The 26,122-nt window shown below is 39.4% G+C and overlaps 1 protein-coding gene across 2 annotated transcripts in view; it reads right to left on the bottom strand.

Annotated features, from left to right (window-relative positions):
* The window catches only part of CUBN (cubilin), a 140,407-nt gene that overhangs the window by 81,768 nt on the left and 32,517 nt on the right, over window positions 1-26,122 (bottom strand). For both annotated transcript variants that reach the window (XM_071735142.1, XM_071735143.1), the window contains exons 23-28: window positions 23,263-23,449; window positions 21,753-21,913; window positions 20,773-20,954; window positions 19,987-20,143; window positions 17,369-17,556; window positions 4,529-4,688 (exon numbers count right to left, since the gene is read on the bottom strand). In XM_071735142.1, coding sequence (XP_071591243.1) covers window positions 4,529-4,688; window positions 17,369-17,556; window positions 19,987-20,143; window positions 20,773-20,954; window positions 21,753-21,913; window positions 23,263-23,449 — 1,035 coding nt within the window. The remainder of the gene's footprint in view (window positions 1-4,528; window positions 4,689-17,368; window positions 17,557-19,986; window positions 20,144-20,772; window positions 20,955-21,752; window positions 21,914-23,262; window positions 23,450-26,122) is intronic.

Here is a 26,122-nt window from a genome sequence, read left to right as displayed (position 1 = left end):
GTTATCAATGTTAAATATAATAAAAAAAAAAAAAAAAAAGCCATTTTCTAGCTCTCAGACATTGATTGAACTGTTCAGCAACAAGCATTTTAATAAAATGTTTGCCCTTGATATTATACATTTGCCTGGGCGGGTAGAGTGAGATCCAGCTTGCTGAAGAAACAGAAATTAATTTATCCCTAGCTGTCACAGAGAACATGTTTTTAATAGCCAGACTCAATACAAAAAGCCATCTCTGAACATGGTAGCACACCTCAAAACAACTTGTCAAGACTTCAAAGTGACAGACCCTGTCACTTAGACTTCATGTGACAGAAAGACCTTGAAAAAGAATAGTCATTTTAGAAAATTGAACAAATGGCAATTCATCAAAGGGTGCACAAGAAATCAACAACAGAGCTATGATTCAGGCTTAGGAAATCTGGGCCTCAGCTCATTGACCTGCAATGCAATATTCTCTCCAGCAAGTCCTTTGGATGCCTGGCAAATGTCTGTAGGGAATGACTTCTGCATCCTAATCCAATCTTGGTTTCTGTTATGCTTCCATGAAGAACTAACAAACTATTTCACATTTTACCTGACAAATATGCTGTAAACACCAGTCTCTAGGTACTGTATTCCCTTTCATAAGTTTCATCTTCTGAAAATACAGACCCAGGCTAATAAAAACCTCTTTTCATGAACCAAGTGTTTTTTTCTGCACCCTGTCCATCTATCAATTCTTGAGGAAATCCAGCTGGAAGAAGACAGTGAAAGAAAAGAGCAATACAATACCTTGGGGCTATGTAATTATTTTCGCAGTAGTGTGCTTTGCTTCTTTTTAAAAGGGGGAATTAATGTGTCACAGAAAACAGAATAGTGGGTGCAAGTTTTGACTATGCTGAGAAGAGCCAATTGAATTTATAAACCCCACTGACAATCAAGCAGTCAAATGAGTGAGCTTCAATGAAATGCAGATGTATATAAAAAGCACTCATGTCCTACATGCACATTGCTTAAAAAGGTAAGTGATGGGTCTAAGAAATAGGCATCTTCACAGATAGTGATAGTTGCTCCTGGTGTAATTTTGCACTGAAAGACTTTTGCCCCCTTTGCCTCCTGTTTTGTTTTGTTTTGTTTTTTTTTCTTTTTTAAAGAAAGCAATTAGATTGCCATGCCACCTTTGCTATATCCAGAATATTATTAAGAGTTTCTTATTTCTCAAAGGACCAATATATGCCCCAAAATATATATTAAACTTCCTAATAAACAGCAGAAATGGAAAGAGAAGCTTGCATATTCAAGTTCTCCTCTCATGAAAGATTCTCTTGAGTCCTTGGTTGCAGAAGAAAACACCAGTGATTTATCCAAATCAATTCCAAATCCAGCCTCATCAATGAAAGCCCCTTAAACAGGAGTGCTATTTAAGAGACACAACCACTTTTAAATTTAATTATTTGCACTACAGCTTTCCATCCAACCTAAAATTATATAGGACAATTTTAAGCATAAATAACAGCATTCTCTAAGATCAGTTACTAATTCTGTCTTTGGGAAAGCCTAAAGACTGGGCTTCCTTCAGCAACCCAGATCAGCAACTCAACAACTGAAAAGAAGTGTCTCAGCAACTGGGAAGTTCAGATTCAAATATTTCAAAGCAAAACACTTCAATTTTGTGTCATGTATGCCAGGAAGGCCTCCTCAGGTCAATTACAAACAAGGTAAGCTTTTGGCTTTTTGAGATCACCTCATAACTGCAAGCAAAGCTGCTGGAAAGAGTGAACTGTATTAGGCACATGATGGCAAATGTTAAGTGCTGCTCTCTTCTGTCACCAAGGCATGTGCATGCCCTTGATATTTATCTTATAGTTGCTTCACAACTGCTAAGGAGTACATGGACAGCTTGAGAAATATTTCACAGCAGCTTGATCACACATTTGTCACTGGAGCAGAAGTAAAAGCTTGGCTCTCAGCAATATATCTCGCTGGGTTACTTTCTTGTCTGGTGAGATGCTACCAGATCCAGATTTAGATTCCCTTAGGGATCTGCCTGCAGAGAAGAGTGGACCTGAATGCCACATTCCAAAATACCCAACTGAAAGGCTGCATCTCCTGATGACTTCCTCTAGTTGAGAAGACTTTCTACAATGAGATTTTTTTGTGTATTTGATAGATTTCAGAATGGAGAAGCAGAAATAGCATCTCCAGCCACAGGAAAATAACTAATTTTATCCAGTCTAGGGCAACAGTATATGTCCAGGCAATGTCACCACCAACACTAAGAGAAATATCCACATTTGTGCATGACACTGAAACAGGAAAGGATCTCAACAGATCAATTCCTGTGGGAAAAGGAGAGCAGGCCAAGTTGTTTGTGTGAATTTATCTAATGTAGAATTAGAACTAGTGATCATAACTGGTACAATTCAAGACTAAACCGAGAAAAGACCAGGCAAAGCAGTCCAAACTCGTAATTTTCCACTGTTTCAGTTAGGAGCAAAACAGCTTTCCACTGTTACAGCAAAAAGCAAAACAAGGCCTAACGAAGCTAGCTTTCTGCCTGAGAAATAATTGGGAGTGTAAATCTCGTTTTAGATCAAGGCACCGCCAAGGCCAGGGAGGTGCCAGCTTGGCCCCAAAGGCATGTGAACATCTGCACAAGGAGAACATAAAGATGCCACAACCAGCAGATAAGAGGAAAGTTATGGCTGGGGCCCGATATCCATAGGACAACATGAAGCCACCTGGAATCAAGGGAGATAGAAGTTTAACCCTAAGAGGGACATATCCCCGAGATAACAACTCTGCCCAGACTCCACCTGGTTCCGCCCAGACTCCACCTGTTATGAATATTATAATTACCTGTCGTAATCTTATGAATATGCATGAAAGGCTGTATAAATACCCTAACCCTACCCCCCCCCCGAGTGGAACTCTCTGTCCAGCGTGAGCTGGGAGTTCCCCGGATCCGTGAATAAATACCTTTGCTGTTTAAAGACTCAAAACTTTGTCTCTAAACAGTTTATTCGGCCTTTTTGGGCTTCAACACCATGCAAAAACACAAGTGCCTGAAATGAACAGTACTCTGGAGGAACTTGCACTCATATTACAGGCTGTCAGAAGTTGCAGCTATAATGCTCAGTGACAGCAATGACATTCCCTAGGAGCCAGCTCTATCTGAACCCACAGATTTTGTTCTGCTGCTTAGACACAATTCCACATTAGCAGTCTGGGCCCTATGCAGCATCAGGCTGCAGTTTATCGTCCAGAAATTAACAGGGGGTCAGTGCTGTCTGGCAGAGAAGTGAATGTGTCAGTTCAGAAAAAGAGTGCAGGGGGGTGGGAGAGATCTGGAGAGTCTGGGAAATGTTTGGAGGGGGATGCGAAGTGCTTACCATGCAGGCAGATTCTGGAAAGCTTTGAGAGCTTTAGAAAAGCAAGTTAACCCAGCACCATGGCTACTCTGTGGAGCTGATGTCATCTGGCTATGCATAAAAGCATCCACTTTTTCTTCTTTTGTGCAGACCCAGAATGACGTCACCTCAAAGCACAAGAATGTACCTTTGTGCTGCAGCACTTCCCCTGCTGGCTCCTGCCACACATCTCACTCCTCCCACATATGTCTCTCCTTTGCCCAGAAATGCTCCTTGACCTCCACTGAATGCAAAACACCTCTGTCTAGTCAGCAAGAGCCTTTGGGAGCCCACAAATGCCAGCAGTCTGTGGTAATGCAGAGGAGCTCCTTTTCAAACAATGTATATCATGCTGTATACCTCAGCAACCCACACTGAGGCCTCTGCAGCCCATTTCAGCTGCTTAACAATGCTGTCAAAGCTGAATGGTGCAAACAGATTAGACAGGGCAACTCTGGTGATTAAATTATTCTCAGGGTTGGATCCTCTTTGATGGAATGTGCAATGGTACATTATTTAATCTTGTTATAGACCAATATTGCTTTTAAATAAGCAGTGAAAAAGTTGCATTAGTAGCACCCCTTATGAAGAAACTGCATTAGTTTACATTTGTACAGTCATTAACAGATTTGTTTGTAACTGGCATGCATGCTTGCCTATTTACTGAAGCCTGTGACAGCCTTTGTAAAATGCAAGAACAAGAAAAAAAACCCACTCATGCTATCCAACAAGAATCACTCAAGAAAACTGGAGAGAAGCCTGCACAGAAAACACAAGTTTATAGGAATGAGGCAAACTGAGGGCTGTTTCTCACTAGAAAGCCCAAATCACCTATGATTCCCTTGTAATAGCATATCCCTCCTGTTCAGTAGAGAAATTTTGCAGATGCCCCCCATTCTGTTCCTTCTCCTGCAAATGAAAGCTCTAACAGCTCTCATTCTCTGAGCAGATGATCTTTGAAGGTGTGCATGTGCAGAAACATCCACTGGCAAAGTATTAGAGGAATTCTTTAGGAAATGAAATGGTTTCAGTGCTGTAATGGGTTATTTCTACGTAGCCAACACAGGGAGGCATAAGCAAGGACTCTATTACACATACAAGGAAAAAAAGAAACATACTTTCTCTGATTAACTTACCATTAACATGCCACAGCATCTGGAACCCACTTCTAGCATTCAGACCATCAGAATAAAACACCACATGAAGGCTGGTCCCTGTAGTACTCCCTGCCAGTGGAAGAGACTGTCCACAGAAAGTGCCTATCAGGTTGGATTGTACATCAGGCCCATCATAGAGCTGAAATGAAAAGAAAGGAACTCAGTGAGTAAAAAGCAGCTCTCCAATCCTTAATGTTTTGTACAGCTTGCCAAAGAAATAGTGAGACTTCTCACACTGGCTACCTTTACACAACAATATGAGCAGGGTAAGTCTTAGATGAAATTATGAGCACATATAACTGCAATATGTCTTTAAACCTGGCTGAACACTTTGAACACTAGGAAGGCTTTGCTGTTTGTTTTTGTATGTATTGAGGGTTGCTGGGGAAGAAGATAAAGGGCAGATGGCAATGAACTGAAATAGAAAAAAACCAGGATGTCACGTGTCTGATTGGACCATGCATCTAACATGCCAGGTGCCTCCCTCAGTGACAACTCTGTTTACATCTTCACTTCTTTAAGACTGCACTCAGGTGATTTCAGGACTGGCTAAACCTGTAATGGAGGAAACCAAACCAAGTATTGCCAGGCTCTCCCCGAGTTGTGAGAACAAACTGAAAACCAAAAGCAAAGTAAATTCTCAAAAAATACAAGGCAAACCTCCTGCTTTGGAGAAATGGATTGAGTTGTGCTTTCTGAACTTTTGTGCTTAGACACTTTATGTTTAATTTCCTACTCATATTCTATATGAGGATATTTTGGTAGTATGTTGGCAAACACATCCACTCTAAAAAAAAAAACAAACCACACACTAAAAAATTCATATATTTAAATCTTGAAATTGGAATTTAGCCATATATTCAGATTTAAATCAAAACAATACAAGTTTTCATGATTTGATGGGGTTATAGTGGATGGTTAGAGCTTTTAACCCCCTTTACATCTGTTATCTCCAAACAGATTTAAAGGTCTTTCAAATCCTGTAAAGCATTGAGAATATGAATCTATGTTCCTCACCAAATATCCCAATGCTCAGCATCATTTTTCATGGGTGAAGTATATAATTTTTGCAAACTGGTAAAAATAAGACATTTTACCTAAATTGCCTTTTACTTATGGTATCAGATTACATTTTGTTGCCTAGCTAGGAATCAGATTTCTACTTTTGTTACTACGATTCTTAATGTTTAGAAAACCAGCAACCATTGCCCTTTTTTATCTCTGCCACAGTTCATCTGATCTTCTGTCTCACAGAGCACATCTTCAAAACTCAACACAGCAAATTACTGGCACAGAAACCACGTCTGAACATTCTCATTGTGAATTTTTGGCACGCTTCCTTTCAGAATTTCAACAAAATCTTTTCTCTGTTCTAAAGCCATCACTGTACAGCTCTCTTTGTGCAAAGAATAAAATCTATGATCTCTAGAAAAAACAGCCAACGTTTATTTATCTTTGTTCTCCATTGCAATTTCTTTTCCAAATACCTCTTATGCCACAAAGAATTCTCCAACACTCAACACCCATAGTATAGAGGTATGATATCACAGTAAATATTGATTAACCATGCTCACCACTAATTTTTGCACACACTTTCTAGCAGACATACAAATGGGAATAAGTAACTAAACCTTCAGCTTTTGTGTTCAAGATGTTTGTCTTGCAGAAACCCTCAGAAATCTCATGGTTGATTTAAGACAGAGTTGAGGCCAAGAAACCTACTCAAGTGTTTTCAAATCCTCAAGCAGACTATCTAGTTTGAATATTACTTTTAATAAAAAATAAATTGGATTCAGTTCAGCCAGAAGCAAGGGGGGAATTGCAGAAATAATTGTATGGTAATATTCCATGGCCAATTTTATGGCTGGTGACCCCAAAGCTCTTTTTGTTTTCAATCTTCTAATGCAATGAAAGGCTGAGAGCATGAGAAGTGTACTGGAACTTGAGAAGTATCACTCCATTTGGTATGATTTCTTTATGAGAGATAAGAAAAGCTTAAAAGATTCTAATTGTAGACCCCTTGGTGGTATTTCTTACAAAGCCTTGATCAAATGTCATCAAAAATAGATATGAAATTGTCATAAAGAACAGGTGAACATCCATCCATATTTTTTCTAAACGTAAAGTTTGAAGGACTGCCTGTCAGACAGATGAATTGTCCCATGCCCAGCATTACAGTTGTGACCTTCCTCCAAGCCAGGCTGAGAGCCTTATGCTTCTCTTGTGGCTTAGGTTCAGCAAAATGAAATAAAGTCAGATCCAATTAGATTTTTTTAATAGCACTAATTCCTTCAACAGCTTTGTGGTATATACTGCTCGTATTTCTGTGGCATCAAGCCATGGAAATCTTACACCAGGAAAGTATGAATGGGGGAGATTGGATCAATGTGAAGATGATTAATCTGTGCTCTGAATAGAAGCATAAACTCTGTTGATACATATCCAGTTATCAGGCCTTAGGTTTAGTGATTACAAATTAAAAACCTGTCTAAAGAGCTATGGACTAAATCATACCCTGAAGCTTTCCAATACAAACAAACAAACAAACAACCTTCCTGAGTCTACTGAAACTTTGATTCATCAAGGGAGAGTTATTTTTACTTAAGACAGTAACCGTCACATTTCTGTGTAATTTCCCCTGAAAACACTGTGTCAGTTTTTCGAAACACAAACGGTTACTATGGCAACCCCTTCATGCAGCACTGCCCTGTGGGTCTGGGTTCAGAGAGGAGTTTTGAAGGAAATTGGAGCGCCGGCCAGATGTAACCCATTGAGAGAGGCAGGCTCAGGACTGGGGGAATCTTGAGCTCTCTTTCACTTCTAAATGAAGGGAACAGCTGTGTGTGTTCAGGGCATTTTGAACTGCTCAAACCACATTTGCTCTCACACAAATACAGGCAAGTGAAACTGAAGCTGAATACAGATCTCATGAGCCACAATTTGTTTTCTGATCTCTGAGATAAGATTTCTCGTTTAAGGGCCTGCTTTTTCAGTTGTACAATCCTAAAGGATTGCTGCAAATTGAGGGAAGGTTTTTCCCCAGGCTACATGGAGCAAAGTACTCCCTTGGCTTGCACAAGACAATTTAATTTGGGGGCTGCTTATTAGCTACTCCAGTACCATACTTAGTACAGAAACCAAGGACTGAGCTTTCTCCCAGCTTGTTATTGGGAAGAAAGCACTTGCTCGCTTTCTATGTAGATTTTTTTTGTAATTTATTGATTTGTTTAAACCTCTTAGCTTCCATCAGAAAACCCAAGGGCTTCATAATGATTTTGGCAGACAATTCAACAAGCAAATTATGCAAACGGTTGCAGCACACGTTCAGATCCTTAGCTTCCCCTCTTTAACAGCAGCATCCAGAGCACTCTATATCATCAGCCTGCATCCCAGCACCAGACCCAGACAGGGATGCAATACATTCAGATGAATTATTAGGCACAGGTTCAATAACTGTTCAGAGAAACTCCTTACCAGGCTGCCTAGGAGCAAGTGTATAGGCTGACACAAAAATAAAAAGGGGAGGCACTACCTCCCTAAGGAATGAACTGAGCTGTGGGACTGCCCAGCAGAAATGTGGCAGCTGAAAAACATCTGCTGTACACAGGAGTGTAGCTGGGACAGCAGGGCTAGCCAGGCCTGCAGGGTTCAGCCTGGGTGGGTCTCCCAGAAGAGACACCAGTCCTCACCAGTATTACATTTTGCCTCTTCTGACTCTTCAGCCTGGAAATCTGTGGCTGATACCAGTAACAATGCTTTGGAGACCACAGCTGTTCACCTCTCCTTGGAGGAGCAAAGGAGCATGACCTCTGTCAGAGAGAAGCTCACTGCCAGAATAGGAGCAAGGGCTAAAAGATTGAGCTGACTGGAAAATGGATTTTCTGCTGCTTGGAAAGTAATAAAGATCTCAAACAAACTGAGCAGACTCAAAGCAGGTAAACTTTTCTAGCTGAGCACCTTGTCAAGATTATTCCTTCTTGCAAAATGATACTGGCAGAAGCAGCCTTCCAAACTGGTAGTGGGACTCCATCAGTTCAGTTTTCCTGGCAGAAATCTTTATTATTTTTTTTTAGCACAAAATTTCAGTTTTTTCTTAGAGAACTTTATTTCTGTGGAAGGGTACCTTTTTTTTTTTTTTTTTTTTTTTTTTTTCATTGGGAAAATAATTATATAGGAAATCCCCCACCATAACCTGCTCTGGAAAAAAGCTGCTAACTAGTTAGGCACTACACATAGTTTTGATGCAGAGATGATGGAGGCTTCAAAGTCAAACTGTCAGTTTCATATGATGGGAAAATCCCATCTGAAAGTATGAATACTGACAGTTCTCAATTTATTGTGCTGTAAATAATTCTATTACCAGATGTCACTAATTCATTACATAATTATGTGTAATTCTAGCAATAATTATCTCAATTTGAGTCTTGAACTTAATTGTTTGCCATTCAAAAGCCTTTTTACAGGGAACAACAGCAACAGCCCTGGGCTGTATCTGCAGAACTGGGGAAAGGAGGTTTTGCCTTGCATCAGAGCAGCATAGCTCTGAGTGCCCCAGCCATTGCCAGAACCAGAGCCTCTATCCTCCAACAGCTATTCTGACACACTCAGTATCCTTTTGCTATTGCAAGTGGGAAACCAGATATGGAGTTGTTTTGACTGCTCTAAACACTAGAAGCAGTGATTACAGGTATCTGAGCAGCTCTTCCTGAACTGGTGGTTTTTTTGGAAAGGAATGTTTCATGACATCACAACAAATATGTTACCAGAAAACAAAACTGACACAAAAGCCAGACAAGATAATCATCATCCAAGTAACACAAAACACTCCAAAGTGAGATCACCATTAATTGTCAAAGCAAGAAATAACAAAAATAAAAACAATCTATTTCCAAGCAACACATTCTCATCTAGAAGAACTAGACTGAAAGCTTAAGAACCTGCAGGGCTCTCAGCCAGAGAAAAACTAAACAGAAAAACAACAACAACAACAAAAACCAAACCAAAAAAACCCAACCCAACACCACAGAAAACTAAAGCTCCAGCGTCTGGCACATTATGCTGGAGAAGCACCACAGCAACATAGTTTTCATACAAAGGCAGCTTAAGACTTAGACCAACTTACTGTGTGGAGCCTTGTTATTTCTGCACACACAGGAGAACAAAATAAGATTATGTTTGTGCTCGCATGATGGGAACTGTTTGCAGTTGCCACCAGAAAAAATCTCTCCTTAAGCACTCATTCTAAATAATGATTTCATATTATTATTTAAGTATGTTTATGCCCTTGGTGACCTTTGATACAGCTTGCTCTGACCACCAGAGGCAGCTTTCTTATCTCCACACAATGATGAACTTTCATGAATTAACCATTTTATTTCATAGTACAATGGAGTTCAATATCTTGCATCACTATGCGTGTAGGTTAATCTTGTTGGATTTATCTACCGTATGGAAATGTATAAAGGATTAGTTTTTTAACAGTAAGAGTTTTATCTATGTTTTGTCTTGTAACCTGAGCCTGAAATACTTCAAGCCCTTTGAAAGCTTCAAGCAAAGTGAAATTCCACATTCAACTGCAGTGATTTTTAAAAAAAATAATTTTTTTCTTATATTACTATTTACTATCTTCTCAAAGAAAACAAGAATTTCTAGCTACAGGAAAATCTGTTCATTTCTGACTTTCTAGGAAAGGCTCATTTCTACAAATTATTTTTTTAAAATTACTTTCTTCAGCAAGACTCTGCCTTTACTACAAGAATGTAAGAAATGCAGAGTTTATCTTTGGATGCAATTTTGAAAATGTTTTAGATATCGGAGTAGGAAACAACTGCTGTTAAAAAAAAGAAAATGCCTAGAAGACATTCACCTAGTCGGTTAACCCCAAGACCTGCACTCAACCCCTTATGTGATCAGCATTTTAAATCCCCAAACCTGTACTAGGAGAGCACCTTCACCTTCGCTCTCTGGAAGGAGAAGGTCTCAGTCAGCTGCCTGGGGCAGTCCTGGAGTCTCACCTGTGCACAGTGGATGGAGCAGGCTGAGCTAAAAACCAGGCAGCAGAAGTGCATCTGAAAAGTCCATCTTTCTGCTAACCACTGTGGGTGCTTTGACCTCAAAACATGGCTCTATTGCCCAGGGCAAACGCTGACTGCCCTGGTGTCCTCTTTCTGACCCCATGCCTCTCCCTGAGGTACAGGCAAGGCTTCGCTGTTATGGCCAGCAACCAAATGGACTGCTGAAGTCTCTCCCACCTTGGCTGAGCAAGGGGCTGCCTGGGGATCCCCACCCCTGGGGCACTGGGATCACACGTGCCTGGTCACAAGGCCATGGTTATTTTGATAAAGTGCCTGCTCTCTGCAGTGCCTCAGGAACTGAGGCAGATTCTCTAAAGTGAGAATCCATTCATGGTGGAGGGAGCAGAAATGGTTTTGGCCTTGGGACAATAATATTTGCAAAGTAATTTTTCATCTGAAAGCTGCTACTGTGGGAAAAGCACTTTACAAAGAGACAAGGCTGTCAGCAATCAGGGGGAGGGATGGAGGAGCTGCACCTGCTCTGAAAAGCCCAGGAGGTCTGAAAAGTTTGCAGCACTGCTGACTCGTGTGCATGGCTGAGCACTGCTCCTCTTATGCTTTGCCAGACCAGATGGACTGAGCTTCCACTGCAAGCAGCAGTGCACTGACACCACGAGAGGCCAGAGAGGGCCTCTATGAGAATCCTATTTGAGAAAACTAGCATCATGAATAACTAGGGGAACTGAGGGGACTTCAGCTTGGTCTTGACAAATGAAGATTTGGGAGAAAAGGAAAATATTCCTGCCTCTTGGATTTTCAAGAAACAAAACTGCATGTTCATGGTTACAGTGGGAAGGGGAGATACAAGACCTTCCTCAAAGTCCATTGTGGTTTTCTCTGAACTCTATAGGGTCTTCCCTATGATGAAGGGAGTCTTTGACTAATTCAGATGACAATTCTCTAGCCACCAGGTCACTTCATATTGTGATGCCCATGCTGAGTGGAATAAGCCACTTCATTGCACAGACAGTGTCATAGGTCCCGGGCAGTAAAATTCAGAATACAGAAAAAAAAGAGAGGAGAAAATAATCCAGCTGCAACTACATGAGTCCCAAATGCCCTTTCCCCAACAGGGGGTATGCATACTGCTATCATATGCTACTATTTCACAGTCACTTCATTGTACAGTGCTTTTTTCTGAAAACACAGGCAAAGTCACATTGCTTTGAGCTGGCAGGGTGTGGACAACACTGAGTCCATGAAGGTCTGACTCATTTTGTGAGTCCAAAAGCAGTCTCTGTGCTGGCTTCACTCGTGCTTCTTGTCATCTGAGGTTTCTGGAGGCCCCATGCAACCCTTTCACCACTGACACATTGAGCTGTCTAGAGGGGTGTGGGGGGCTGTGTGCATTTGTAAGTCTGCTTCTAAATAACCCTTCAAAGCAAAACTCTACTTCAATTCTTGCAAAGCAGGCAACTGGGAAAACAAAAATCTGAGCCCTTATCTATTCTTGCCTAGGATAGAAAGGTTTTTTGGTGCAACAAACTCCTGAATATCCAGATCTCTCACTGAAAATCAGTGCAAGAGCTAAGATTTCCCTGTGTCCCAATGGTGAGGCCTGCTACAGAAATACAAGGAGAATTGTTGGTTTTATCCTTCCAACCTTACACTGAAGGGCTTCTTGTTGAGGCCCATAAACCCCTGAAGCAATTCAGGAATGGGCTGGCATGCTACCAACTTAGATGGTAATATGTAAATGGCTACCACTGCAGTCTGGCCAGCAGGCTGTAACGTGATGTCTGTCTGCAGAAAATGGATGGTATATTTAATATATCATCTGCTTCCCCAGGGTAATGTACTACCAGAGACATTTTGTAAATCAGTGCCTGGCCGTACGCAAAGCCATGGTCTGCTTGAAGAATTCCTGCATCACTTTAAAAAGACACACTCATAAATTAAATGTTATAATCTCCTAATACAGTTTAAGTATATTTACTAATTACAAGTACAAAAGGAAGTAAAACTAGGAACAGTGTAAGATTATTTTTTTTAACAAGCTAATAAAGAAAGAGACTGACCAGTGGAGTACAAGGGATACTTATCTAATGCAGTATTCCCAAATGGAGAAAAAGGATATTATGGCACCTCCCTAAAATGCTACTCTGGTATAGAAAAAGAAAAAGAAAAAAAAAAAAAAGGACACTTCCTGTAACTACCAGAGGGAAATAAAAGAGTTCCCAGGAGCAGATGCCATGTTAATTACTGTACTCATTTGATAATATTCCACATATAAGGGTGCAGTGGTATTTTAACCACTCTGAGCCTAATTGATGAAACAATCTGGACTGCTTAAGTACACTGACAGTGAGCAAGCACAGAAGATTTATTGAAAAGAGGAACTCGGTCCTGCCCTGCAGCAGGAGGAATGCTACTGTTGTTATCAGGCAGTTGCTTGCACCCATAAGATGTTATTTTGCATTAGGCCAATGATAATTCCATAATTGCCAGTAGACTAAGGGGGTCAGACTCAGAGAGCTCTGAACTTTGTCTTGTTGCACATTGTGTCACATGACACAGTTTTACTATCTACTTATCAGGCTGATGTCATCTTGTAAAGGCTGAAGGCAAGGTCTCCCCTGTACTTATTAAAAACAGATGTTAAAGAGACTGGACCTCAAGGCACAGTTGTACTTTCTGAGCAGAAGGACATGGAGGGAGATTGTCTCTGAAGGACAGAAAGACCAGCGGTTTTCAAATAATACTTTTCTTTGACAAGAAAGGAATAAATTTCAATTCTACTGCAAGATTTGAATCTTCAGGCAATAGCATGACATTCTCCTTACTTACAAAATAGCTTTTCCTCTCTGGACATTATGTTCTGTTATACTAAATAAGAAGGTAATTCATCATTAAAGATGGGGAATTAAATATATGCTTCTTCAGCTAATAACCTGGTGAGTGTAGAGGAAGTAATGACGTTTCTATATCACTGTCTGCAGTATCTCACTGACTACAGCCTTGTGACTCCTCTAGAAAGACTACTGTTAGGTTACTAAGCCAAACCACAGCATGCAATGCAATCTAAAGACCATCCAATCTAAATACAGTTAGTGCAGCATCACTGGGAAACAGTCTGTTACCACTTCTGTACATGTCTTTATCTCGAGTGATTAAACTCATATTCTTGAAACTCCCCTGCAAAAGTCCTTCCGAAATGTCACAAATCCTGTGAGCATTGCTAGCAATGAGCCAACACCCTCTGACAGGCCATAAACACTGCTTCTCCTTTGCTGATAAACTGCTCATATGAGATGCTAGAGAACTACATTATAAAAAGCTGCAATTGTGCCTCCCTCCCACACTGCCCCTTCTCAATTTTTGGCACCTATGCACAAGGGCAGAAAATTTCCAACAAGTCAGAAGAGCAGAGCTTTCTCCTTCCTACTTGACACAGACATAAATTATTGTATGTGCTGAAGCAGTGGAGATGCAGGTCCTGCCTCAGCCAGACACATTCAGAGTCATTCAAGACTCCCTGTGGAGGGGGAATGCTGCTCACCATGAGTGACACCAGCCAGGTGCTGCAAATGGCAGTCGGTCTGACTCACAAGAAGCATCCCATGATCAAAGGAGAAAAGGAAATAGGTAATTCAGTATATGGCTGACTTCTCATTGTAGAGCTGTGACTGCTCTACAGCAGCAGTCTGGAACAGCCATGCACTGTATTTGCACTTGTACTCTGGACATCTGACTATCTTTTTCCTTGTCCCGTATTTGCAAGTTATTTCCTCTAAGTGATGGTAACAGATCTTTGGTAACAGAAAATCACTAGGAAAACCTGTGTGTAGAAACATTTGGTTTTGTCATACTACGTATTTAATTTCTGACTCACATGTGAAATAAGCCAGGGAGCAAATTCCATATTAATATATTCTGTGTATATCAGACTGAATTAATTGTGATGCAAAATTATCTTCTTGTAAACTACATGCAGGTTTATGTCAGAAATGTAAGTCATAATTAAGCATGAAGGTGAAGAGTGGGTCCTTTTCCAGTATGGAGACAGGGACCAAAGCCACTTTGTCCAGTGGGCCAGGTCCAACAGTACTCAGAAACACTGAGTACTCTGTCCCCCAAGCACCACGACTTTCTCCTTCAGAATTCAGAAAGATTTAAAGAAAATCAGAAGTCTTGCTTGAGACACTTGCAATGTCTTGACCATACCCTGCTCAGGAAGGTCAGCTCTTTGCCATAACAAACTTAACACTTAATCCTGTCATCCTCCCTGACATACCACTTTCCCTTACTTTCACCACAACTGGGATCATCAACTAATGCAACCTAACAGCTAACTGTTGTCCTTCCCATCCCCAGCCTTCCAGCAAGTAGCAAATAACTACAGTCACCAAGCCTGCCATCGGCGAGCTGCCACAGAGCATCAGGCTGCTCTTTTTAGGGCTGCCACTGAGACAAGAAGACAAGTAGGGTGATGCTGTCTGCTGCAAGGGGCTGAGGTGGGAGAGTTGCTGCCACTGAACCCAAAAGATAGGAGAAGAGGCACCTAAAAACTCCTCTGGGGAAAAAGAGCACTTGATCAGGATCAGCGGCTACTCTGGTTTCTGAGTGGAGCTATACAGAAACTGAGTAACTGCTTCCTGTTTCTTCCAAGAAAATGGTGAAGTGATCTGGCACATGGTTCATTCACCACCCACTTGGACTACAGTGAACGGGATTATACCCCTATTTTTCCCAGTGTTACTCTCAGCCAGGGCATCAGAGCTTTCCCCTTTTAGGACTCTTTGCAATAAAAGAATCTCAAAACTAGCATGTGGCAGAAAAGTCATTTATCTTAGCTGAACAACTACAAGTCTTTTTTCTTTTTATTAACCTTTCTACCCATTTGCAGTGGCGTCAGACTCCACATGGATTTCAGACAGAAAAGACCCAAATATGTGCAGTCTCTGAAAGGCACACTTGTTCCAGATGATTCCGCCTTTCCCCTACACCACAGAGAACTCTCAGCCTTGCCAACATGTTCCCCTTTTGCAAGACATAGGGTGGGAGCAAACATTATTCCATTCCCTGAGCATTTCAACCTTGTCCTCTTTTTTTACACTATGGCACATATTTATGCAGTATGCAACAACCAGATGAGAACTGCTTTTCCAAGTGGTATTTCTTAACGCCACTTGGAGAAAGATTTGTAAGTAATGTCACCATGAATTACAAAATAAAGTCTCCTTAACACGCTTCCTTGACTCTATTTTTCTCTTGCATTTTCCTCTGTATACCTCTTTCATTCAGTTTGTATTTTCTTTGATTGGAAGCCCTGAAAAATTGTTAAAACAAAGAGTGCAAGTACTCTTCTGCTCCCTGTCTCCTCATTCCTGCTGATAATGTTTTTGGTTTTTTTTAAAAGTGCTTTGGATCAGGTCATTGGCTTTGGCACTATTCTTCCAGCCTTGACTTACATCTAGAATAGCATCTTCTGGCAAGTCTCTTGCTCCTTACTAGCTGCCTACTGTGTACAGGGCTCCTGCTTTTCATGGATCAAGGATTTAGGCATCTTGAGACTAGCACTGGCCTCTACACTTGGCTCCAGTGTTTACAGCTTTCTCACAAAAAATGAACAGGGTTTAATAGTTAGTTCTCAACACAGTGCTCCCTTGTCTATTTTCTTCACGTGTCTGTTCTTACTTTCCATCCCTGCCACAAAGAGAAAAAAGCTAGAAGAACACTACTTTTCACAGCTGATTACCAATTTTGAGCTGTGAAAGCTGGCATAGTAAAGAGGTACAGAGAGCAAGGGAGTACATCTGACAGGAACAGACTAGTCCATATCAGGCCTGTTTCTGGACTTTCTGCAAGACCCCAGTGCAAGTAAGTGACCCCAGAAATGTGGGCACTATTCCTTAGCCCTCTTCTTGGCTGTAAGTAGTCTTCTCTAACACTTCCCTAAATTTCAGCTCCTCCTGTGCAAAAAATGAAGTACATGCTGTACAAGGAGAAGAACTGAAGTCTGGATTAGTTCAGAAAAACAGGAAAATTGTAGGCAGGAGATTATAATCCTTAGTATAGCAGTGATCATGAGTATACTGTACTTCCCACAGTGCAAAGCACAAAACTGAGAATAAATATCTTTTCAGTTGTCCTAAATTTTTTGAAGTAAATGAAAATAAAGGGTACTTGGCTTATGGTTGACTGGATGGTTTACCGGGCTAAAAAATTCTCATTTTGTTTGGGAGCAAATTCAGTTTCTCTCAGTTCCTTTAAAGAAGAAGATTACTTGTGAAAAGGAAAACAAACAGGAGACATGGTTACTCTCCCTTTAAAAATACAGAAATAACTCTTTTTAAAGTTTCTTAACAGTCCCCACTTCTTCGCAGATAAAAACAAGAGCCCAAAATAATTGGGCTCCTTGCAACCATTTGCAATCAGTTTACTAATCTAGGAATTTCTTGTTTATATGAAGCAGAAATCCTTGAATCTCACTTCACACTTAAAGCCAGTGCATCTAATCTTAGGCAGTACCTAGACTCTTTGTAGCAAATCTAGGTGCCTGCAAAGTGATTCCCCTTCCCTATTGCAAACACCTGTCTTCATGTAGGCAAAAATGCTTTCTGGTAATGCTTTGGTCTCTGCTGATTGCAGAGGAACCAGTGACAAATTGTTTTGTCTTTACACTTGAGTTCTACTAACTATATTTAGATAAGATTATTTCCCCCTGGTCTTCTGCATTCTTTTTTTTTTTTCTCTTTATCAGAGAATACCTGTTTTGTCCTGTTTCTCAAACCCGAGTACATACCTTCAAGAAGTCACGGTTACAGTCAGATCCATCTTCTAAATCAAAGGCTGTGAAGCTATAGTTGAGTGTGTTCCCTTTTGTAGTTTGGATAGTCCAGCTGCAATGCTCATTTAATGGGTAATTATTTGGATAATTTAAACTTTCCAAAATGCCATGGCTACGATTAACAGTCAGTACTTCCTGACAAACTGGAAAAAAAAAAATCACACATAGATAAACCATATAGTAAGCAGTTCTTATTAACCCACTTAAAAAAAAATTCTAATTGATGTTTCTGATAGCATTACAAGGTGAAAAATATTTGAATCACAGATTAGAGAAATCATGCAGTAAGAAAATTTCAACCTATGGAAGAACATATTGCATATGTTGCAAACACAAGCCAAACTTTTCAAACCTGAATCCTTAAGCTCCATTATGTCCTTCTTTTCTGACATTTGAAAACTCATCAGTATATGTATTATATATATTTTGGGCAGTTTCCTTTAATTCTGAATACATGGTTATTCCTAAGACATGTTTTTTTAAAAAAACTGAAAAGAGAAATTTGCCCTTTCATTTGAAAAAGTTTGGGGAGTATGTTTAACAGTGTGACATATGGTTCCAGCAAACTGGAAAAAACCTATAAAACCACAAATGTAAATTATACTACTTATATTGTTTTTTCTAGCTCCAGGAACTAAAAGTGGTAATGAAAATCTTTAAAATTAAGCTATGTTTTTTGCTGTGACTCATCAATAACATCCTAGCATAAGAACTGGGCACTTGTTTAGAGTAATGAGAGCTCTCTCTAAAGTGCAAGAAAATGCAAAAACCACTAAACTAGCTAAAGAGTGAAATTACAGTTATGGTATTATGTCAGTGAGTTTAATTTCCTTTATCCAACTTACCCATCTCAATGTGGGCAACCCCTTGTCTGGACACAATGTGTACTGAGAGCAGACCAGTGTAATGCACAGAGGTCAGGAGGTGGGGAGCAGGACAGGCTGTTAGCTTTGTACAGCAAATCTGCTGTGTTTGAACAGTAGAAATAGCTGAGATTCACTTGCAAAACTCTTTTATTGTCTGTCACTAGGGATAATACAGCTACCTCCTGTGTATTTTTCTATTCTTTTCAAATTGTTTACAGAGCAGCAAGATATGTGTTTTTACAAGTTCAAAATATAGGTGAAAGTCACGGTCAGGTGGAGTGGAGATTGTTTGCAAAGCTACACTGAAACATACAACTGTTTGAAAAGACAGGATAAAGAGCATATAATGAATTTTAAAGAATCCAAGATGGGTAAGAGCTGCTACACACAGACATCCATATTTTATTAAAAACATACCAGACACAAAGGTGCCTTTAGATGTTAACTTGATACTCAGTTTTCCTTTGCAAAGTTTTCCTATTCACAATGACATGACATTTCTTTCATGTACATAAACACAGCTAACATCTAAACATCCTTGTTTTATACCACTACTTCCTACATAATTTTAGCTTCTGGAAAAGCCATTGAAAGCTTTCTCTGATGCATCTTCGGGAATTAAATATGAATGTAAAATGTAAACCATGTTATCTGATAGCACAAGTTTTACACCTGAATGGTTTAAATGTGCTCTTCATGTTTAATTTAAGAAAAGAGAGAAACATTTTCTAATAAATCTTCAGGACTTTGCTACCTGGTAAGCCCATGAAAGGTAAATCTGTGATATCTTTCAGGAATGAGGGAGCCAAAGCTCCCTCACTCTTTTAATTATTGTACGCAACATGTGTGAAAGAATTGCCTTGATTTGTTCATAATTTAATGTTATCCAAACTGAAGACAACTTAATGTCTATAAACAGCAATTCCTATCACTTGACCAGGTCATATTTATGGTACACAAAGATGCCTGCAAATAATTTGTGGTGAAATTCCATGTCTTCAAATGTGCATTTCACCACATAAGCGAGAGTTTACAAGGAGAGAAGTAAACCCTGAGACAACATTGAAGGTTAGGACTGGGAACAAAATAACTTTAACCTGTCATGTGTCTTCCTGGATTTTTCTTCAACTGTTGTATATTTCTGGGGTAAACCTATTTTTGCAAAAAAAAATGCTTGAAAGAAAAATGTGACCCTTGCCATATGATATTAAAAAATGAAATTTTCTGAAGTGTTCCAGGTAGGCTAAATGATCCTAAGCACCCACAATGATCTAGGATGGATGAAGGTAACTCATCCTTTGCCATCTTGCCTCACAAGCAAATAGAAAAGCAGAGAAGCTTGTTCTATCTGTCTTCTGTGTTAAAAACTCAGGACACTGGGTGAGCAGCACAGAAAGAAAAGTGTAATCTTGTAGTTCTGAGTAAATTTGGAGTGGTAAGTGCCAGTGTTGTAGCTAATAGAAGCAGGGCTACGATACTAGCTTTCTTCTAGGGAGGAGATAATCTTCACCAGGGTAGATGACAAGATAATTCTTAGCTCTCCTTATGATTTTCAGATTATAATTGACTGGACAATCTGGGTCAGTAATATGGTCTATATATTGTCCTCTGCTCATAAATAAATAAGATCGTGGGCTACAAGAAGCAGTTTCAGGAACAAGCTGAATTGTAGAAACGTGTTCCTCTCATCTTCTTGCACATACTTACCCTGTTTGTATTTGGCTAAAAATCCTCCACCTTGCAGAGAGCTATCTGTCCTTAGTTTCACATACATCCTTTCTCCACTGGAATGGATGAGTTGTGGTATCTGATCCCCACAAAATTTACCTAGCTGTTTAGCATTACTGCTGTTGCCATCATACACCTTAAAAAATAAAAATAATTTTAAAATTAATAAAGCATTCATAAAGGCATTAAAAATCCAAGTATTTTCCATCTGGCAAGTGTCTGCTTGTCTCATGTAACTGGGTATACAAGAGGTTAAATTCTATTCCTGCTCAGAGGACGCCTGACAGACATTTCAGAAATGAGAAAATCAGTGAAAAAACAGGAAGCCGGTAACAAAATACTGGTGGGTTTCGAGGGGCTTACTCACCAAAAGGGGAAAACTGGGCTCTGTTTCAACTCTATTAGAAATATTAAAATAAAACATGCAACAATTCAAATACAGAATTTGGGATTAGAAAATAGGTTTACTGACACTGTTGTGCCTTTCTCCTTGTAATTTTTTAAGAGAGTATCCTAAGGCCTTAGTCCAAAAAAAAGCAAACTTATATGAAGATATTGGTAGATTCTTGTTTCAGTGGCCTTTCTACCTAGACATAAATGATTTTCTTAACAGCAGCTACACAGGCATTGCTACCTTACCTCTCAGTGCTCTGTGACATGAAGGTAGCATGTTAGCACAGAGCTGTTCTATTCTGAGCCTGTTCACTTACAAACATTTGAAGACCAGCTCCATGTGGTTTTCCTTGCCCATCACAGGGTACATACCGCAAGGTAATCGAAGTCACACTTGGGGTGATACTCTAGATGGAACTGCTCAAACTGGATTTCAAATGGGGTTCCCCGGCTTCCTCTGAGCAACCAGTAGCACTCAGAATTGTGGTAATATGGCATAGGGTAGTTGGGAGACATGAAGATACCAGAAGCTGTTGTCAAAGACCCACCACAACCTGAGAAACATCAAAGAAGCCAAACCAACATTTAAAACCCAGAAGAATAGACAATCAGACATTCACACTACTGATGTGCTTCACAGCCCATAGCACCTAGAAATATGAACTATCCAATCATATCATAGAATCACAGAATAAATAGGGTTGGAAAGGACCTTAAAGATCATCTTTTTTTTTCCAAGCCCCCTGCATGGGCAGGAACACCTTCCACTAGACCAGGTTGCTCAAAGCCCCATCCAACCTGACCTTGAACACTTTCAGGGAGCAGGCAGCCAAAACTTCCTTGAGGAATCTGTTCCAGTGTATCACCACCCACAAATTAAAGATTTTTTTCCTAGTGTCTAACTTAAATCTCTCCTCTTCGAGTTTGAAATAATTTTCCCTTGTCCTCTCACTACACACCTGTGTAAAAAGCCTTACAAGAAAGCTTTCATGTAGGCACAGTTGAATACTTTTTAATCAAATAAATTTAATTTGAAACTAATTTGAATAGTGCTCCTTATGGATTATTAATAGTCAATAGAAACCTCTCAATTAAATTCTTGGTCACTGCTTTCTTAAACATATGAGAAAGCTGATAATACATAATATCCCGGGAATAGTATATTCCACCCTTCGAAGAAAAAGAGCCCAAGGATCAAGAAAGTTGTATCCTGATCTTAACAATGGGAGTATACATTGCTACATAATTAGTAGGTAGATTTTAGAAGGTGTGAAGCAGGAAAGACATGGGGGAAATGTGAGAAATTAAGTAAGATGTGTAAAATGCTTTTATACATGATGCAGTAATTTTACCTGCTGATGTACCATCCCACTCTGCTGAGAAGCCCTCTCTTGTGCCAAATACATCACTCACAAACTTTATCCATAACTTGTTACCATGAGAGATTATAAGAGGAGGCAGTTCTGTACCACAGAATTTTCCAAGAGGAGGAGAATTTTCATAGCCTCCATCTCTGAAATGACAGAGAAGAAAACCCTTGGGTCAAAGAGGGAAACAAGGAGAAATATGAACAAAACCAAAATCTTGGGACTCTTTCAGGCCTGGGAAATACTAATCCTGGCTCTTCATATGCAGTAAAAAGTCCTGCCACAATCACCTGGGTAGGAGTATACATACCCAGAATACCTTGCTGAGTACACCCACCCTCTCATCCTCAGCTTTAGTACAATGAGAGACTCAAGAAATGCCCCAAGTAGACCTCACGCTGCAGAAGCAGAACCTTCTCTGTATTCTACAAGGTGGCAGTCATTGGTTTAGCCAAAGGTAATCTTCTAATTTGAAGAAATAACTGCTCACTTCTTTCTGTTTAGACTTCCACAAAACCAGATGAGCTGACCTAGTTTTCACCCCATAAATAGGAACCCATTTCATAGAACTGATATGATGCATGCTTTGAAATATTTTCTTGTCCTTTATAACTGTTTTTTTCAAACCACTTATTTCCTATCTTTAAATTAAGTCACAGTAACAGTTTCTGCTACTGTAATCAGGATGCACATCTAATATTCTGTTTTGCTACCTGCACATATCTCATGGGAATAAAAAAGACAGTGACAACCACCTTTCTATCAATGGCTTTCTAGCCTTATCTTTAAGCATCTTCATATTACAAATACCCTGCAGGTCATTAGGACAATAATATATATATATATTTATATGTGGGTGTGATCGACATATAATGCTTTTTAAATTGACAGAGATGCATTAAATTACATTTTCACAGGTTTATACCTCCTTTTGAGAGATATTTCTGCTTAGACCTTGCCACTCTCTTTTTATTGTTTGGTTTTTTTTTTTGTCACCCTCCCAGCTTAGACTGTTTGCCACTGTCTCAGGTTGCTGGCAGTTGAGGAAATGTGCCAGAACTTCCCCTCACCTGCATCTCAGCCTCTGCAGCAATGGTCAGACAAACAATTTTCTTAGTTGACTGAATGCAACTCATCCAAGGACACCTCAGGACAGGAAACCAGAGTGGCACCTCACATAAGACTTATCTAGTTAACCCATTTAATGGTATCAGGTCTAATGAGACATTCTGGAAATACAGTCTACCATATACTTCTGTTTGGAGAGAAGGATATTGTGGGGTACTGTGTCAAAGGCCTTACAGAAATCCTGATAAACGTCATATATAGCTCTTCCCTTGTTCACTGATGTAGTCACTCCATCATAGAAGGCCAGTAGGTTGGTCCTGTTCCCACACTGACAGCACAGGTGTTAAAACTGTAGCTTATGAACACGCCTAAGTGGATGTTGACAACTTCCATGGTTATCTGTAGTAAGAGAAATAATTGGGCTTGCCTGATTTCTATGTAATCCTCTGTACATCGTTTATTTCCTTCCAAAGTGAAGTTGGTGAAGTGGAGCACAATCTGTCTGTTTATTCCCACTGTGATGGTGTATATGCATTCTGTCCGGACAGGGTAGTTATTGGGATAGTTTGGAGATGTTAGCACACCAGTGTCAGTACTGTAGTCATGTGAGCACACTTTAAAAAGAAAAGACACAAGTATGAATTAATTTTCATATATATATGTGTATATATATATATATATACATATGCTAAATTAACTAAAATTTCCTATTTCCAACAGACAGCAAACATCCTGTGCTCCTGTGCATTGTAACTCTTTCTGGACACATCTTACTGCTGAATATCATGTCTATAAAGTAATAACAAAATCCAGCTTTTTCATGGGATTTCTTTTATTTGAGTTGATTTGTTCAGCTTTTACCAGAACACTGTACCTGTAATAACAAGAGAGTACAAAAGTAGTTCCAGTTGCCTAAGTAGAATTTGACCTAAAATCCAAGCAAGCAGAGAAAGGAAAATAAAAGGAATGTCTTGATCAACTCAAAAGGTAAAATCCCTGAATTTCTGAAAAGCACTGTGGAAACTGAATACATTCTCTAGCAATGAGATGATGATATTTTGTTCTCAGGTATTCCCACAATCAAACCTGAGACATGGGGATTTTAGACCTAAATTTCTTCTCCCGTTTTCGGGGCCATTAGTGACAATGAGTTGGAAAATAGTACAGATTGTGAGGGCAAAACAATTCTACCTAACGTTTTATGCTAAAATCATCTTTATAATTTCTTTTGTGAGGCCCATAGAAGCATTGGTGTTATGAACTGGAAAGAAGAAAATAGTGTGAATTAATGCTGAGCCAGAACCTGAGCAGTAACTTAAAAGTTCTTTCAAAAGGAGAGACATAAAGCCTGAAAATAAAAATAGCTGCTGTTCAGTGGTCTGTGAGACTTAATTTGGATAGACCAATTGTCATGCATTAGTTGATCACAGTCTGAGTAAGGTTTATGATCTGGCTGCAAAAGGAGCAAGAAGAAATACAATCAGTGTCATGTGTTTCCAGTTGAAATAGGGAATCTTGATGCCACTGCATGAGGTAATGGTGACATGTCACCTGGAAAAATTTGCATAACCATGATCACACAGTTCTGGAAATCAAATGAGAACAAGACAAAGGTTGTGAAAAAAGCAGAAAATTAGTAGATAAGTAGACAAGAGACACTAGAAGAACTTAACTTGTTTAGCTTAGCAAGTGGAGGAGAAAGAGAGAAACACCAAGAAGCATGCTCAGAAGAAAAGTAGAACACATCTCCAATGACAGTAAAAGCTCTGAAGTTAAAAACTGTCCATGTATGCAGATACATCAAAATCAGGACAAAGTTCCTATCAGGAAGGGACCAGGAAGGGACTTCCTAGAGCAACTATGAGACCAACATATCAGATCTAGAACGGGGGGAAAAATCCACTTTTTTTTAAGATACAGTTTGTTTAATTTAATTAAGAAAGAGATCACATTAAGTAGCTCTTGGGAAACCAAAACCAAAACAAAACAAGCAAAAACACACATGCACACACACACACACAAAAAAAGAAACAAACAAAAAAAGGACTGAACAGCATAAAAACTGTGGGCTAGATTTGATGACCCTGGAGACTTATAGTAGTCATTCATTTCTCAGTCTCCCACAGATTGCTATTATAAGAAACGAAAGTAGATTTCTTAAATAATTTCTATCAAATAGTCAGGGTTAGACTAATTATAAAGTATAACTGAAAGAGCAAGCAAAATATTATGATTAACTTTATACTAATTTAAACTGGTTGCTGCAGATCTCTGAAATGTTTTCTAACATAGCACAGCTGCCATGTAGTAATATTGGTGCTTAACACTTCAGTATGCACAATAATTTACAGAGAAGGCTTTTCATGTCCAAGGTCTGTAATTTCTAAGTCTGTTCTCTTTCCATTCCAACTACTAAAATGCTTTTGCATTTAATGCTGTCTTTTAAAGTGGTGTTCTTTTGCATTCTTGGTCACTTAAAATTCCTCTGTTAAAAATGTTTTCTGTGGATAAATAAGCCTAATGCTGGCTACCAGACTCATGTTCCTAATTAATCACAAGGAGAACAAAGCAACATGATGCAGAAATAGGCCAATAATTTTCTGCCATTGCACTGTACTGTGGTATTGTCAAGTCAAAAAGGTTTCACACACTAGTTTACCAAAATCCATGACCCATTGAAGTCTTTATGTAGAATTTTAATTGTGTTCAACTAGTGATATGTTCTACAATATGGTTATAACAATCAGGTTAATCTCATTCAACTTAAAAACCTAGTGATGCATTATAAATCCTTATAATGCCCTTGCTGTGCTGCCAGTGTTACATGACATCTAGGGCTTATCATCAAACCTCAGATCCTTAAGTCATCTGATTTCTTGAGATTCCTGCCTGTAGGGTTAAAAATCTTTCTTAGAAATGTGACCTACATTTATTCTTGCTCATTACACATAAAGAAAAAAAAAATTAAATTGAAATTTAGACTACTTATTTAAAAAAAAATAAAATTCTCCTGATTCTGGAAGAGTAGGTGCCTGATTCATGCACATTAAGTGGTTTGAGTTGTTGCAATAGTGGTATGCCTTACTTACTCAGAGGCTGAGACCATGAATACCAGCTTTCAGCCTGAAGAATATTTACATTGATGTACTAGATAAGGGCCCTCAGGGTAAAATTAGCAGCACAAACCCCAAAATATTTTTATCATCCCTTTTAAGAACAATTTCTACATAATTTTCCAGGTTCCCTCCTTCACCAAAATTTACTTTCTTGACAGCAATCCATACAAA

The sequence above is a fragment of the Heliangelus exortis genome, chromosome 2, assembly GCF_036169615.1.
Source record: "Heliangelus exortis chromosome 2, bHelExo1.hap1, whole genome shotgun sequence".
Classification (NCBI taxonomy): Eukaryota; Metazoa; Chordata; class Aves; order Apodiformes; family Trochilidae; genus Heliangelus; species Heliangelus exortis.
This window is presented reverse-complemented; position numbering and strand designations above follow the sequence as displayed.